The sequence below is a fragment of the Crocodylus siamensis genome, chromosome 15 (assembly GCF_052110815.1).
Source record: "Crocodylus siamensis isolate JL-2025a chromosome 15, ASM5211081v1, whole genome shotgun sequence".
Classification (NCBI taxonomy): Eukaryota; Metazoa; Chordata; order Crocodylia; family Crocodylidae; genus Crocodylus; species Crocodylus siamensis.
This window is the reverse complement of record NC_143409.1, coordinates 46,895,784-46,913,067: the sequence shown is the minus strand read 5'-3', so window position 1 is coordinate 46,913,067 and position 17,284 is coordinate 46,895,784. Positions and strand designations below refer to the sequence as shown.

The 17,284-nt window shown below is 44.7% G+C and overlaps 1 protein-coding gene across 1 annotated transcript; it reads right to left on the bottom strand.

Annotated features, from left to right (window-relative positions):
* Nucleotides 1–1,063: 1,063 nt before the first annotated feature.
* LOC149852579 (L-amino-acid oxidase-like) lies at nt 1,064–9,588 on the bottom strand. Its single transcript, XM_090028390.1, has 6 exons — nt 9,289–9,588; nt 8,080–8,192; nt 7,188–7,389; nt 5,230–5,298; nt 3,673–3,809; nt 1,064–1,847 (listed from the first exon to the last, which is right to left on the bottom strand). Exons 1-6 carry the CDS (start codon nt 9,586–9,588, stop codon nt 1,064–1,066), a joined length of 1,605 nt encoding a protein of 534 aa, XP_089884516.1.
* Nucleotides 9,589–17,284: the final 7,696 nt, after the last annotated feature.

The following is a 17,284-nucleotide window of genomic DNA, read 5'->3' as shown; positions in this document are numbered from 1 at the left end:
CTGGTCAAATTTGCTGATGACACTAAGATGTGGGGAGATGTGGGCATGCTAGAAGGGAGGAATAGGCTACAGTCAGACCTAGACATGCTACAGGGGTGGGTGGATGAGAACAGGATGGGATTCAACACCAACAAGTGTAAAGAGCTGCACCTGGGGAGGAAGAACCGGCACCATACCTACAGGCTGGGGAACTCCCTTCTTGTCAGCGCAGAGGCAGAAAAGGATCTTGGAGTCACTGATGCCAAGATGGGCATGGGCCGGCAGTGTGGGGATGCAGTCAGGAAGACCTTGTCGTGCATCCACAGATGCATCTCGAGCAGGTCCAAGGAGGTGATCCTCCCCCTCTATGTGGCACTGGTCAGGCCGCAGCTGGAGTACTGCATCCAGTTCTGGGCACCCCACTTCAGGAGGGATGTGGACAACGTGGAGAGGACATCTGGGAAGATTTTAAAAATCCCAGCCAGACAGCAGTCAGAGGGCTCAAAAAGAGGACACGTCCAGGAAAACCCAGATATATGGTCACCCTGTCTCAGCAGCGCATGAACACTTGAGCAAAAGCAGTACGTACAGCTAGACAAACTAAGCCCTTTATTATATTACTATGAGATATATATTATATCTTACAAACATATATATTATATATCTTATATAGCTATATATAAGCTATATAAGATATATATATATCTTATATAAGATGATATATGAAGTTCGCACTTGAGTTATAACTCTGTATGTATGTACATTAAATAAAAAAGTGCATTTGAGCAGGAACTATTTTGATAAATAAGATTCCTCTGCTCTTGTTCTATCTGCCTAATAATTCAAGGGAGAAAGCAAAAAATAATCCTATATGAAATACACCTGGGGCCCAGTTCTAAGCTATGTGTCAATGTGATTTCCACCAGCTGAGGACGTGCGCCAGGTGAAGGTGTGTAGCAGCACAGTTACTACGTCTGGGTTTGGTATCCAGCTCGTGTTTCTTCCCCAAATACTCCTGGAGACATTAAAGTTCATCTCTGAGACCCAAACTAACAGTCTCCGGCTCCTGCTGTTGCTGCTGTAGCTATTGCCCTGGAGGCGGGTTGCTGTCCCGGTGAATGTTTCTCGCTGCTCTCACAGCAGATTTCATAGAAGAATCAAGCCAGGCATGGGGCCAAGCTGTGTGCTCTCCTGCAAAATGGACCCTCCCCTCCTTCTGAAACAGGGCCTTGGAATAGTCCATGAACTGGTAGGGGGTGAAGAAGGCGAAGGCCCCCATGGAATGTCTGTCCAAGTTCCACCTTTGTATCACGTGCTTATCACAGACGTACTGGATGTAGTCCTTGGGTATGCCGTGTACTTCTGCTAGGTCATCTAGCACTACATCGATGCACTTCTCATCACTGAGAGGAACGAAGAAGTCAGCATCATCGTTCCAAGTATAGGAAGCCAGGATCACACCCACACCACTGGAGAAGTTGTGGTTGGGGTAGTAGATGAACCTGGAGGGGTGATCAGTGATTGACTGCCCACCATGAATCCCATCCCTTTCCCAGAACCTCTCAGTGCAGGCCAAGGCAATCTTGGTGGAGCTGGAGTAGTGAACAGAGCGCAATGCATGTGCCTTCTGGTGGGAAAGCAGTGGCATAAAATTGATGAGCCTTGTGGCTTTGGCTGACGCTGTAATGAGGACGTAGTCCGCCGTCAGGACAGAAGGTGTCAGCGTGTCCGGTGCACGGTAAAGCACTCGAACCATGTTACCATTTGTTATTATCTTCTCAACCGTGGAGTTAAGCTGAACAATGCCAGGCATAGAGTAATGGAAGGCAGTGGGCAACTGGTCAAAGCCCCCTGTGATCTCATCAAAGCTGAAAAAATAAAATAGACACTTAACTATTTGTAGCAGTAACATGATTGCTTCTAAGAGGTATGGCGGAGAAGGGGATCCCTCTAAGCTATGGTTAGCATATAACATGACTCTCATAATACAATTCCCACCTAATGGAATCTTGGTGGAGTGATTCAAACAGGCCCCAAAACTCAATAGGCACCTCCATTTTTTATGGCAAATTTCCCTAGATGCTTACCCTGGGGCTTCTGAGTATCCTCAAAAGTGATTCTGAGCACCTAATTGCTGCCTTAGATCCACTGCAATTCAAAGTGTTGGTGGGAGGCACCTCAATTCTGCTTAAGTCTGGAGAGGTTGGGGCAGAAAAAAGTACACGTCTCATTTATACTGACTATAGCACAGCGGTTAGAGCACTGTGCTGGGAAGTTGGATGCAGTTTCAGCTTCACTTTGGGTGAGAGAGGCCTAGAGCCCCAGGTATCTACTTCCCTGGGTGAGTGCCTTAACCACTCAGCTAGAAAGGCTGAAATATGAAGAGCTGTCATTTGAGTATATCAAGTGCAATAGGTGTTGCCACAAGTAATAGGGTTGCCAGCTCTGACTGAAGCTATTCCAGCAGATTAGCTGTGATCAGGGGCCAGGCTCCAGGCTCTTCCCAGCAGGAGCTGCTGGGCTGGGCTGGGCTGGGCTGGGCTGTGCTCAGGGTGGGCAGCGGCACTGCTGGAAGGGGGGCTGCAGCCACCCCAAAATTTGCAGATGCCCCCTTTGCCCTCCCATCGTGTATGCAGCAGCAGGAACCACCCCCCCCACCCTACCTGTGCCCCGCAGACGAGCCACTAACTGCTCCGTCCCACACCCTGCCCTGGCTGTGCAGCGCCTGCCCCTGCCCCTGCCTCTGCCCCTGCCCCAGCTCCAGCCCCACTCCCTCCCTCACCATGGGGGCCTTGTACTGCCTCTCCCCCACTTCCTTCACAACAAATTTACCAGCTGGACCTGGGTGGTCTCCACGCTGCCGGACTGCACTCCCGGCCGCCTGCATGCTGCTCTGCGGCTGTGCACGTGCATGGGGCATTTACCGGCTGTTCAACCCATTCACAACAACGATCTCCCAGATTGCTTTCAGTAGTCACCAGGAGATCAGTGCTGATTCTGGTAGAGTCCCAGCCAACCCTAACAAGTGAATTCAAGCTCCTGTTCCTGCCTGGTAACACAAGCTTAGGAAAAGCAGAGGCAACGTCTTAGCAGTAAAGTAGAATTTGAGGCCTGGCATACTGTACATACACGTCACGCACCAGGAAGAGTGACTATCCCTGGTTTAGAAATCGGGAAACCAAGGAACAAAGGAAACAACACTCTCCTGTGCTGCCCTATGAAATATTTCGCTGAGCCAGGAACTGAATTCACATGAGTCCCAATCCAGTGTTTTAACGCTCCTTAAAAAGAAAATGACTGAGAAGGCAATAGTAAGAACTGCAGCCCATTACAGGCTTGAGCCAAAGACCTTCACGTGGAACAGATAATCACACCAGTGACTACAAGGCCCCCAGAAATCTCTCAAAACACAGCATAAGGTGACATGGGGCACTTCTGGTACTCTGTGCAGACATGAATTTAACCCAAACCGTAAAAAACACAGGTCGCTCTGCAAAGATTGTTCCCTAATAATGTTTTTAGCAATGAAGGGCTAGAACGGGGACAGCATAGCACCTGTGCTAACACACAGGATGCATTCTGCATAATCTAACTTTCACAAAGCAGTTTCAAGCTGAGAAGCCACAGTTTCTGTTTCTTTCCCCCTCAACTCTACAAATAAGGATTTTTTTTTCAATTACGTTCCTTCCTTACCCCTCTTCATGAGAGAAGATATCAAAATCCATGAGAGAGCTGAGAAATGACAGGTAATACCCAGAATCCTCATTCAGCAAGTCACCAATCATCTTCACAGCCCCATGGCTTAGTCTTCCTTTTTTAAGCAAATACTCCTGTTGGTGAGAAGAAGAAAGTGACTAACTGGGCAACATTTGGGACCTAGCTGGACTGATCCTGGTAGAAGAAAAAGTCACCATGCATCCTTGGTGCTAAGCTACAAAGCCTGTATACATACTCTGCTGTCCCTGACACAATAGAAACAATAAATCAGGAGCCAGTTTTTATATCTGCCTTTTCAGAAACTTCTGTCCCCAAAAGAAGTTGCATCACTTGGTGTCTTCCTAGGACCATACTCAGCACTCGTATTCTGTCACTCTCTTGACTTTCTACCTTCCTTACTTAAAGAAGCACACAGAGAGGCACAGACACATGCACATGAACACAAGTGTGCGCGCACGCACACACATATACATACAAGCACACACCTTGCAGCTCCTGCATTTCCAGCCAGTCTGAAAGATATACCATCATCCTACATAGGTTAGCCTCTGGTTGGTCTTGCCGTGCAGCCTATTGCATTGGGTAGTAGCTTCCCAATGACAAAGGATATTAATAGCACCAGCGAAGGATGCTTACTAATAAATATGGGGGAAATACTGAATTTTGGGGTTGGTGGCAGAACCAAAACTCAGAAAAAAAAATAATTCAGACAAAATGGAAACAGATTTTCCAATATTTTGACAAAGTAAAAAACACAGCCACTTTCATTTGGTTTTCTTAGGATTTTTAGCCCTTATTGAAAGCTTTTTCTTACCCTTTTTAAATTAAACTTAGATAGATTTTTAAATGGAAATATTTCAAAAGTTAAAGTAAAAGACATTGTTTAAAGTAACATTACCCTGTAAGGTTCTGGCATTTCCAAATGGAAACATTTTATTTTAAAAATGTCAAAATGAACTTGTTTGACATGTTCAACATTTTCCTCATGTTTTTCAGCTGAAACTATTCACTGAATCGCACGTGATACTGAAAAGTAATCACTTGAAAACTGTTCTTCAGAGAATTTTTAATGACTCCAAAAACTTCTGTCTAGCTCACCCACTTACTTTATTCAAGTTTGTGATGAATCTATAGCTAGATATGCTCAAGCATGAATCTCAGCGCCTTCCGTCAAAACATTACAATAAAAATTGAAACAAGATTGAAATTTTCAAGACACTTTTCCCCACAATCCTGACATTTCCTTATGTTTGATTAATAGAGCCATAACTTGGGAGTTAGATTAAAATGAGGATTCTGGTCATCCAAACCCAGCCAATTCAAATAAAGTGTTCGTCCAACTTCAGAATATGATTGTTCCTTTCTCCTTTTTGTTTCTGCTTTATTGCTTGTTTCAGGAGATGACAAAATTAACATGAAAAATGACATCATTAGGTTTCCTCCTTGGGGTGAATATGGGTAGCACAAAGCAATTGTTTTAATCTTGCCGTTAAACATTTAGATGTAAAAGCACTCAACAAACATTTCCATTACCTTGGTAGAAAAAGAGTCATATTTATCCAAATATTTCTTGCAGTCTGAACTCTGGAGCTCCAATATGGCCTGTGTAGGAACCGGGGGCATATGAACAGACAGAAAGAGAAATATGCTTAGAACGAATAACAGGTGGGATGCTGACTAATTAACTGGGACCTCAGAAAAACTGGATCAAATTCTATTCTGCTAGCTAAGGCTATGAACACATGAAAATATCACAAATAGTCATTAGGGGCTATGGCGTTAACACTCACTAGCTGTTTTATGATAGCTGTTTGTGTGCCAGCCCTTATTCCACAGCATGGGGAACTAATCCATGGAACATTAGCATGGTTTCATTCGGGACAAAAGATGTTTAGTATCCGTCTGCCAGGCAGTAAATGCACGCACATGGACATTTACCATACAGTAGCTGATGCGTGCTGAAGCCTCTCAAATTTCACCCCAAGGTAGCATGTTCCTACAGCCATAGGGTTACCATACATCCAGGTTTTCCCAGACATGTCCACTTTTTGGCTCCTCTGATCTCCATCCAGGTGGTTTTTTGAAATAAAAACAAATAACTGGGATTTTGCTGGGTTTTTTGCTGCATTTCCCAGCTTGCCCTGGCAGCATGCATGTTTACCAGGGATCCAGGTTTTCCATTTGCTGCGGAAAAATGCTGATTATCCTCTTTAAAGGGGGAAACCGTGGGTTTTCCATCGCAGGCTGGCAGGCTTTCAGCCTGCAAGGAGCTGCTTGAAGTGACTGGAGGCAGGGGGTACCACATGCACCTATGCGCGCACATGCACTTGGCCAACATACAGCCAGGCTGGATGGTGGGACCAGCTCTGGCAGCTGGATGCAGATACCCCTGGGGGGGTGGGGTTGGAGGGCCAGGTCTTGGGGACTCTTTTGGGGAGGTGTGTATGTATGTAGCAGGGTTATGTGGAGGAGGATGGCTGTGGGGGGATGGGGTGGGGGCTATATGGTAAATGTCCGTGTGACCTTACTTCTGGATGAGAGCATTTAAACAGAGGTTTACTGCATTTTAAATAATCCACTTGAAATTCACACCATTAGTTAATGAACTTTCCTCAGTGTCTCTGTACGGACAAGACCGAAGAGAAGAATCATGGCCAGATCCGCCATCAGGCGCATTTTAATGCAGCAGCCAATACTTTCCTGGTCACTGGGATGGCCTTAGGAAGGGATGTGTTAACAAAGGAGAAAGCAAAACCAGGACAGGTCAGACCATGAAAGACCTACTATGCCACAGTACAAATTAGAGCAATCCAAAATAGTCTTCCAGTAAACCTCAAAATGGTACAGCAGGGGAGGAAGCCAATATTTTAAAACCTAAATCACTGATTGTCCTCCCACTCACCCCAGTACAAATCAGGATTTTACCCCAATGAGTTATTGGGGCTGATTCCCAGAAATAAATCAAGAATATACTCCAATGGACTCACAGTAGTGGTAAATCAGAGTACTGAATAAACTTGAGGTTCACTGAACTGGTGTTATGATGCATGTCTGACCATTCTTGGCCTATCATACACACCTCATCCTCTCTTTACAGCAGCATTCCTCAATCAGAGTGATGGGGGACCCTGGGGTGCCTCAAAATTCTTTGAAAGGCATCTCAGGAAGCAATAGGAAATAAGCAAGGTGTGAAGAAATAAGCAGCTAGGGGAAGACTTAGACTTTCCCTGCCTAGCTGCTCCCCACCCCAACTGCCTTCCCCATCTGCAAAGAGGTAAGCACTGTAATAAATACATTAGATTTTTTTTAATGGGATGCCACTCACTTCACAGAAGTTATGGAGGGGCACCTTGAGTCTGATGAGAGGTCCTTGAGCCTAAAATAGTTAAGAACCGCTGCTCTAGAGACTTCAAAGCTATTATACACCTGCTCAAGACTGACCCCCACACCAGGAAGTATCATTCCTTTCTACAACCCACCAATATACATACCACCTGCAGAATTTCCCTATAAAGTTCACTAGCAGATTTTCCCCTCTCTGAAGAACGCACAGTATAATTCAGCATGTCGGGATTTTGCTTGACTTCTTTTACTCTTGCCCTGATGCCATTAACCAAATACCAGGCATTGTCACTCATCTGAGAAAACTCATTTAGCTTCAGGTGAAATTGTCTAATAAATTCATGCACAATCCTGGAAAAGAAAAGGGGACAGACAGGAGAAAAGGAAGTCAAAATGAGAAAACAAATTACACGCTTAATTGGATATAAAAAATGGTATTGTTTGAAGTATGTCATTTGTCAAATTGAAAAAATCCCCCACTACAACTTATGTTAGGAATATTATTCATAGATAGATGAATAGATACGATGACAGAATCTGCTTCTTGCATTTTCAATTACTTCAGTGGTGTTGCCCCAGCAACAACATTTCTATGCGTGTTCTGGTCATGAACTTCAATGATGATTTCCTTTGAAATAAGAGTGTGCGTTGTGCTTTTTTGTCTTATTCTTTGATATTCCTATGATTTTGCTGTTGTTCTATACAATTAAACAGAAAAATATTCTTGTCTGGTCTAGTCTAATCTGACTTTGGTGCAGGACTTTATATACCTTCCTTCTGTTAAAGTTACTGGGAGGTTTTCTATTAATATTACATGTGTGTGGTGAGGCTCCTACAAGTTATCAGTTGCCAATCCTACCCACCAGGCTACAGAGTGTCCTGTTTACCCCCGGGCATGGTCCCACCCACACTGATGAGACGAGGAATGGTGGGAAATATTACGTCCTGCAGTCAGACTTTTGCCTCCTCCCTAATCACAGTGCATATTCTTCAAACCATCCTCCCTTCCTGAGTGTGTTGGAGAAATGGGAGGTACATTACCTGTGGCTTCGTGGTAAACGCATGGCTCCCAGCTCCACATACCAATCTTGTGTCTCATCGCGATAGGTCTTGACCCGTCCTCCTACACTACCACTGGTTTCCAGGACTATAACCTAGGAATATACACAGCACATGACTTCCAGTCACTAATGAAGTCGCTATGAAGTTCTTAGCTGCCAATGAACCACCCTCCAAACCCTGGGGCCTTAATCCTGGTCCAGGTAATTAAATGTTCTGATATCTCAAAGGTGCTCCACTGGCACCTCATCAGAGTCAACAGAAAGAAAGAAGTGCTTTGCCCCTCCAAAACTGGATGGAGGGCTGTGCAGGTGCTAAGTTTCTACTTCATTGGCAGAAACTTACCCCACCTCCACGATGCCCCTGGCTGGGAGTATCATACTAGAAAGGCAGATATTCAAACTCCCTTGGGACAGGGGGAGGGCTAAATCCTGGGTCTTTGGTTTCCTAGTCGAGTGCCCCAATCACTATACCGTCTACATGTACAGAACTACCTGCACAGGAACAAAATCCCTACATGCACATATATGCAAAAAGTGCCATGTTGACAACCAGAAAACAGCCACTTAGATAACCAGGAGGGAATGTGAGCTCCCCTGACTGTTCATGTGGTTTCTGAGTCACTCAAAACCAAGAGTTATTATGTTGGCATTTCAATCTTCACATTCTTGAATGAAAAATATAAGTCCTTTACAGATATCTGTATCCTTACAGTTGATACTTTGATTTATTCCCCTTTTAGTGGCTAGGGTTATTTTTAAATTGTAGCTTCTTCAATATTTGAACACAACTCCCTTAATTTTACTGAAGATTGAGGGAAATGCCCAGAAACAGAAATGTGAGTTAGGTCCAGGAGTGGATTCTGGGGGGCTACAGTGATGCAGCTCCAACTAGATCATTTCAGCCAGAGCTTTGTTGAGCTGGGCCTTAAAAACCTCCAAGGATGGAGATGCCACCACCTCTCTATATAACTCATTGCAGTGCTCCACCACCATCCTAGTGAGAAAGTTTTCCAAACATCCAGCCTAAACTTTACTTGCAGCAATTTGAGACCATTGCTCCTTGTTCTGTTCATTGAATTTGATTTGGCCCATTCTTCAGCCTAACCAGTTTTATTTTCAGAAAATAAAAAAGGAAAAGCATTATAAGTAGCACTGACCACGTCTGACATCTCTTTCTTCAGGTAATTACCTTATGACCCGCATCCCTGAGAAGTTTGGCAGCAGTGAGTCCACTTATTCCTGCCCCCACAATGACAATCTTCTTTGGATGGGCTGCCTTTCCCAGTCCACGTTTGGCAATCTTCACCAGATGATCATAATCAGGATCATGAAGGCAGTGTTCAGGATAGCTAGAAAAGCCTCCCGCACTTAGAGCTATCACAAGGACAAACAGCTGGGAAAGTGCTAGGGATAGGTGCACAAAGGAAAGAACAGTTCTGTTAATGACGCAAGTAATCAGCAACTTCATTCTCTGTAACCCTGAAGGCATGAGGCCTGACAACTGGCCTGCCCCCACCTACAGTAGATCTTGGGTCGAGTCTCAGTTGTATCAGAAAGCAAAGATCAGTGTTTGACTTTACCAGCAGACATGTTACTTCATCATAAGTTATGATGACTTTTGGGATGGGACTGCCATTTAATATATATTTCTCCCATGCCTTTCTGAATGCTGGGGGTGAGCCCAGGTAGGACGACTCAAGAACATAACTTGTTCTCCAGGACAATGCAGTTGAGACCCTTCACAGGTACATCATACTGAAGGTATAGGGACACAGTAACAACTTGTTCCCTCCCAGATAGGCTAATGATTTTGTGTGGCCAGACTGAGATGCCTCAACAGGACTATATTTCAAATAGCCTGATGATCAGCCTTTCCAGAAAATTTTAATATTTTTCAACATGAACACAAACACATGTCTCTTTGCAGTTTGGGTCATCTACAAGACATGGGCCTGCTGCTGGAATTGTAAAGTGAAATCCTGCAGTTTGTGTTACACTGGAGTTCAGACACAGTAGCTGTAATTGTCCCTTCTGGCCCCTAGCATCTTGGAAAAATGAAGCCACCTATAATCACCAGACATTTAAAAAAATCTCAGCCCAAAAGAGAAAAAATATCCTTGTTGCCCTAAAGGGCTTGTCACACTGGGAATATTTCCCTCAAAATATGAACTCAATTTTAAATTAAATTGATATAATTTTTAAACTCTTTAACCCTAGAATAGACCATAGATTGTTCTAGTTATGTCTGAATTGTAGTTATAACTTTCTTCATGCTGATTTTCAAATTAACTTGATTTAAAAACAACAACAATTTCACCCATGTGGAGAATGCTTTTAGTTAAGGTTAGTACTTAATTTTAAAGTCATAAAATATTTAATTTCATAGTGGGCATGTCTACATGAGACACTACATTGCCTTAGTGATAAGCTACAGTGACATAGCTTGTCGTTATGGCGACCTAGCATTGGTAGGCACAAACCGTGACACTGATGCTACATCACTGTAGCACGCCCCGTGATGATGCTATAAAGATTAGTACCTGTTGATTTATCTCCACAAGTCAATGAATTACCACATTTCTATAGTAAGACTACATGAATCCTACATAAATACTAACTGGCTGGGTCTACATAGGACGGTGACTGCACAGTAGCCCCTGACTACTGTGCAGTAAGATTGCAGGGTGATGTGATGCTACTGCGTAGTAGTCAGCAGCTACTGCATAGTCAGCATCATGAAGAAGTCATTCCTCAGCACAACTATGCAGTAACTCCAGTTACTGTGCAGTCATTTAATACTTGTTTATTCAATACTAGATTACTGTGCAGTAACAACTGTGCAGTCAGCATCTCACATGGCCACTGAATACTAATTCAGTTCTTCCTGAACAGAACCGTAGTTTCCAGTTTCTCTTTCAATTTCCAAAGACCTGCTGCAGGATAGGACTAGTTCTGTCTCTCCTTCTCCAATCGATACCAGTTTCACTCAAGAAAAGAAATGATATAAATTTCCCATGAGCAATATGGCTGGCTTTAACCACAGATGCTACAAATGTTAGTCAGATAAAAATTCCCATGAAATCATCACTTTTATTAGACTGGTACTTCTCCTGTGCAGCCTTGGGCAAGCAGAGGTATTGAAGATGGAGCCATCAGCTTACTACCATTTAGTTTTTGTCTCACAAGAGTTACATCACATGAAGAAAACATATCTATCTGCTAGATGCTGATCCTGTCTCCCATTAAGTCAATGGAGGAATGAAGAGTGTTTCAGGATCAGACCTTTAGTGGGACCAAATTTTACCTTCACTACTCATGTATGTAAATGTGCATTTTCTCAAAAAATTGCACAAGCACTACTAGTGTTTGATCCAAAGTATGATAATGCATAGGAATTTTCCCACCAACTTCAAAGGATTTAGGAGTAGTGGAGAAAAAGAAAAAGGATCACTGGGGAAGAAACAAAAAATATGCATGCAAAACAAAAAACACAGCTGGAAAGAAAAGGGGAAAAAAGTAGAAGTGTTAAAAAGAGATGGAAGCAAAACAAGAAATCAAGTTGTCAGTTAACAGGCAACACAACCCAGCCTCACATCAATGAACTTAACGTAGAAGTTTCACTTACAGAATTTGTCCATGTTATCAGCACCAGCAACTTAGCACACAGCACAGATCATCAACTGAGAACATTTATAGCCTTCACCACCCTATCACAAAAAAAAAAAAATATCCTGAACCTCCTGACAGTCAGTATTTCCAAACTAGAGATGTGATTAGTACAGTGAAGAGGAAGTCATGTTCACCAGAACCAACTTCTAGTTAACTTTCCGTGTGATGCATCTTTTGTTCTTGTATCAACCGTTTATGACAATGCACGTAATTTTTTAATGGAAAGTCCCATACACTTAGAGTTCTGGTTCACATAGCTATCTGTCTTCATCTCACTGAGGATTATATTAAGGCCTATTTCTGCTAGGCTGATATCATATCCAATGACAGAGGCAAGGATTTCTTAAGGGGATATCTTTTATTGGACCAACAGTATAGTTCAGATGGAGTTAAACAAACTTTTGAATGCACAGCACTCTTCATAAGGTCTGGAGAGCACAGGCTGCTCCTGGCTGACTGAGCACTCTTGCCATAAATCTATCAGGTACCTGTCACACTAAAGCAGCATCACTTGGGCATGTCTACACAAAGTTTACTGTGCAGTAGACTAATTAGCTGCACAGTAAATGTCTTGGCATCTACACATGCACCCCTATTATGCTGGAGTAAACTAATTTATTTCACAGCATGATAGTAATTGTAAATACAAGTACTATCCTGCTGTGGCATAAAATATGCCGCAGCAGTGCATGTGTAGACACCAGAGGGGCTGGCTTGGGTACAACAGTGCTTCAGTGCTGGGGTTGCCTGCTGGCTAGCCTCAGAGTGAAGCACCCTCTTGCCTCAGCCAGCCCCTCCACAGCACATTGAACTGGGGGAAGCATCCCCAAGTTGGCAGGAGGCCCAAGGGGCCAGTCTGCCTTTCTGGGAGGTCAACTTCCCAGGCACATGTTCAAACAGTAATAAACTCTGATGTTTATTGCTCTTGGGCACACTTCAAACAGGTCACCCAGGAGCAAAAAACTCTGGAGAAATAAACTTCAGAATTTATTACTTCACATTACTTGCATATGTAGATGTGTCCCCTATGTTGCAGCCACAAACGTGGGGATTTTGTGGTGTGACAAGGAATAGGGATATTGCTTAACTTTTGTACCACCATAAATTTTTTTACGGTGGCACAAAGGTGATGTCCATTTCTACCCTCTGATACTGGGGGGGCTGCCAAAGATTGCTGGGAATTGCTGCTCCAGTCAATACCTCTAGGGGTCACCGCCACTCCTCCACCACCTCCAGGGGTCATCCTTTCTCCTCCAAACCACCCAGGATTGCTTCTGGTCCTCTTTGGGTTGCCTATGAAACCCCAGTTCTTTTAGACCACAACCTACCTCAAAAGCAGGCTCAGGGATAATCAAATGGCTCAATTACTGTGAGTGTCATGCTTCTATCTGGCTCCATTATGGCACTTTCCCTTGAAAAGTTGATGATTCACAAAGCCATCCAGGGAATGACACCATCTCTGCACTAAAACTGAGGGCCACTCCACTGCAAGTCTCTACATAGCTCACAGTGAATGAACTTTGTGTCACTATAGCAACCGAATGCATGTGGTTATTATTATAGACGGGAACCATAACCTAACATAGAGAAATACACGTACAAGGAAGATTACACATACAAGAAAGCTGACAATGATGAGGTCATTCATACAGTGAGGCCACTAGTTCATAGTTTCATAGTTTCATAGTTGGTAGGGTCAGAAGGGACCTGAACAGATCATCAAGTTCGACCCCCTGCAATGGCAGGAAAGAGTACTGGGATCAAATGACCCCAGCAAGGTGACTGTCCAGCCTCCTCTTAAAGACCCCCAGGGTAGAAGCCAGCACCACTTTGCTTGGAAGTTGGTTCCAGATCCCAGCCACCCTGACAGTGGAGTCGCGCCTCCTGATATCTAGCCTAAATCTACCCTCTGCCAGCTTGTGACCATTATTCCTGGTCACTCCTGGCAGTGCTCGGGGGAACAGGGACTTCCCCTGTGCCTGCTGGTCCCCCCTGACTAGTTTGTAACAGGCCACTAGATCCCCCTCAGCCTTCTCTTTTGGAGGCTAAACAGGTTCAGGTCCCGTAGCCTCTCCCCGTAAGCTGCCCTGCTGCCCCCTGATCATGCGAGTGGTCTCCTCTGGACCCTCTCTATGTTGTCCACATCCCTCCTGAAGTGGGGCGCCCAGAACTGGATGCAGTACTCCAGCTGCAGCCTGACCAATGTCTCATAGAGGGGGAGGATCACCTCCTTGGACCTGCTCGAGATGCATCTGTGGATGCATGACAAGGTGTGGTTGGCCTTCCTGACTGCATCCCCACACTGCTGGCTCATGTTCATCCTGGCATCAGTGATGACTCCAAGATCCTTTTCTGCCTCTGCACTGATGAGAAGGGAGTTCCCCAGCCTGTAGGTATGCTGCTGGCTCTTCCTCCCCAGGTGCAGCACCTTGCACTTGTCAGTGTTGAATCCCATCCTGTTCTCATCCACCCACCCCCATAACCTGTCTAGGTCTGATTGTAGCCTATTCCTGCCTTCTATCATGCCCACATCTCCCCACATCTTAATGTCATCAGCAAATTTGAACAGGGTGCTTTTTACCCCCTTGTCCAAGTCGCTGATGAAGATGTTGAACAGTGCGGGCCCGAGGACCGAGCCCTGGGGGACCCCACTGCCCACATCCCTCCAGGTTGAAAATGACCCATCCACCACCACCCTCTGGGTGCGGCTCTCCAACCAGTTGGAGACCCATTTTTCTGTGTGGGTGTCATCACCACAGTCCCCCAGTTTTTTCATGAGAATGGGGTGAGAGACAGTGTCGAAGGCCTTCCGAAAGTCCAGGAAGACTATATCCACTGCTACCCCTGCATCTAAGGATTTGGTGACCCGGTTGTAGAAGGCCACCAGGTTGGTCTGACAGGACCTGCCACTAATGAACCCATGTTGGTTGCTCCTAAACATAACCTCCCCCACTGGCCCCTCGTAGACATGTGCCAGGATGATTCTCTCAAAAAGCTTACCCAGGATCAAGGTACGACTGGCTTCTCCCTCCATTTTTTTGAAGATGGGAACCACATTGGGCCTCTTCCAGTCCTCTGGCACCGCACCAGAGCACCACGAGTGCTCATAAAGCGGTGCTAGAGGTCCTGCAATGACCTCAGCTAATTCCCTCAGCACTCTGGGATGGAGATGCTTATAATCCTAAGCAAGAGGTTTTTTGCTTCCTTTGTGCTCCCCTGCTAACAATGTCTATAGTTATCTACTGTCCCATCTCCTTCACTCAGACTGTAACCTCTTTAAAGGAAGTTCCTCATCTTTTTTTTCTATGTAAGTACAGCACCTGCAGATAGAGGTCCCTGTCTATGACTAGGGATCCCATGCTGAACACCTGTACAACGGCAATATGCCATAGCTTTATGCATGTAAGTAATCCCCACTGAACTTAAGCACACGTTTAAGAGCCAGATACAATCAACTTTATAGGGTCTTTTACATGGGTGTTGGAACACTTAAAAATGTAGGTGCCTCACTTGAGGAGGTTTAGCTAAATGAATAGGGTAAGGGCCTAGGCATCTAATAGTGAGACCCATGTGCCTTCAAAGGCTGATCCAGAACACCTCGGGGCTGAGCAGGGAGATGAACCAATAGAAAATACAAAGCAAAAGGCTATTTCTGAGCTCCCAGCCTTCTCCCAGGCTGTCACTTCTCACTAGGCACTTTTACCACGTCAGGATCTTGAATGCCCAGAGGGGAGGCGTCTAATGCTCCTCAAAAGCAGCACTGATTTCTGTACAAAGTACAATTCTCCATCCCACTCTAGGTCACAAACGTGGCCACATTTACACACAACACCACAGTGGGTAGAGCACTCACCCAGAAAGTGGGATACCTGAGTTATTGTCCCTCCTCAGCATGGGGGAGGACTCAGAAACATCTCCCACCTTCATAACCAATAAGCAATAAAATAGTCTGGTTGGGGCCATCTGTTGAAACTACACCGAAGGTCAAGAAAGAATGCAAGATTCCCAGGGACCAGAAAGATAGGAAGCAGGGAAAGGTATGCCTCTATTGCCTTGACAACCTGGTGATGAGGGCAGTCTCCTGGGGTGGAGGGAAAGATTTGAGTTCCAATTGCTGCTGTTGGGATAGTTTGTCATTTCTAACAGTTTAATACACAAGGCATAAACGTTGCTCAAAACAGGACTGTAACCCAGGACTCCCCACTTGCAAGGCAGTGTGCTTCTCACTGAATCATATAATCATGTGTCTTCTTGGTTATTCTTCTGATGCTATGACTAAAGATTCATTGACCTTTCTACCCAGTGGCCCAACCTTATCAGGAGGATGGAAGGTGCTTCCTTCCCTAATCTCTACCACCACCGCATAGCAATTTATTCTGTACCCTGGTGTTCAGTATAATATGCTTGTAAAATAGAAATTGGACATGGTAGAAGCACAGCCATTAGGGAAAATGACCTCCAAGTGTCTGTTCATGGCCTCTGACCACTTCAGAGTTTCTCATTTTCACCTTGGGAAGACACATCAGTGTCATGTGCATCACTTGGGTCCACACATCAGTGAGAGAAGTAGAGGATTGTTGGGAAGGGGTGGCCTCCACCTCACCCTGAAAGAGAAGAAGCTGTTTTTGGCCAGAATGGCTGACCTACTTGACAGGGCTCTAAACTAAGATCTCTGGGGGACGGTTGGTCAATCAACAGTTCTAGCCCAGGTCATGTCAACTACAGTAGTAACAGCTTAGGTAGCTTAAGGAAAGGTCACATCCCATCACATAAGGAAGCCTAGGGCTTCCCACAGCAGACTGAACTGCTTGTACACAAATGCCAGGAGCTTCAGAACTGGCCAAGCAAGTGTGTAGCAAAGCCCGCAGTTTCTTTTTTTTATTATTGCATTCCCTCCCCTTCCCCAACCATTTCTGACTTTTTCTCTCCCTCTCTATTCCCTAGAGATAAGTATAAGTGAGCTCAAACTTAGGATAAGCTTTAAACATTTTTATTTTGGTAGCAAGTTTTTGGTTTTGGATATCCACTGTTTTATATTGAATTATTATTAGGTTTGTATTGATTTTTACTGTTGTATATTGTATTATTATCATTTTTGTATTGGTTTTTATTGTTTCATATGGATATTGTATGGTTTCGGCCTGTGTTTGTAAGTGAACCAAAGTCATGCCAAGTTTCCATTTTATATCTCAAGCCTCCATCTTCTGTCCTCTGCCTGGGCATCCCATGTTGCAACAAGAAGATTCATTGTACTGCTCCCATGTAAATTGGTTCCCGGATGAATGAGAGTGATCGGGCATGATTGAAATACAATGGTAGCAGGCCTCTACTGAATGGCCTGTAACAACTGGGCCATCACCTCGCATTGCTTCATCCAGGAACCAGGGACCTCATCCAGCAACAGAGACAAGACCAGCATTTGAAAAACAAAAGACCCTGCACAACCAGCAACTCTCCCATTGTACCCCACCATTACAGACACCTGACACTGCACATCTCTGCATGGAGCACACATG

Coding starts and splice junctions, on each gene's coding strand:
- LOC149852579 (XM_090028390.1), bottom strand. CDS start 9,588: ATGCCTTCAGGGTTACAGAGAATGAAGTTGCTGATTACTTGCGTCATT. Junction 7,390..8,079: donor CGTTTACCACGAAGCCACAG/GTAATGTACCTC, acceptor TTTCTTTTCCAG/GATTGTGCATGAATTTATTA. Junction 1,848..3,672: donor ATCTTCTCTCATGAAGAGGG/GTAAGGAAGGAA, acceptor TTATTTTTTCAG/CTTTGATGAGATCACAGGGG.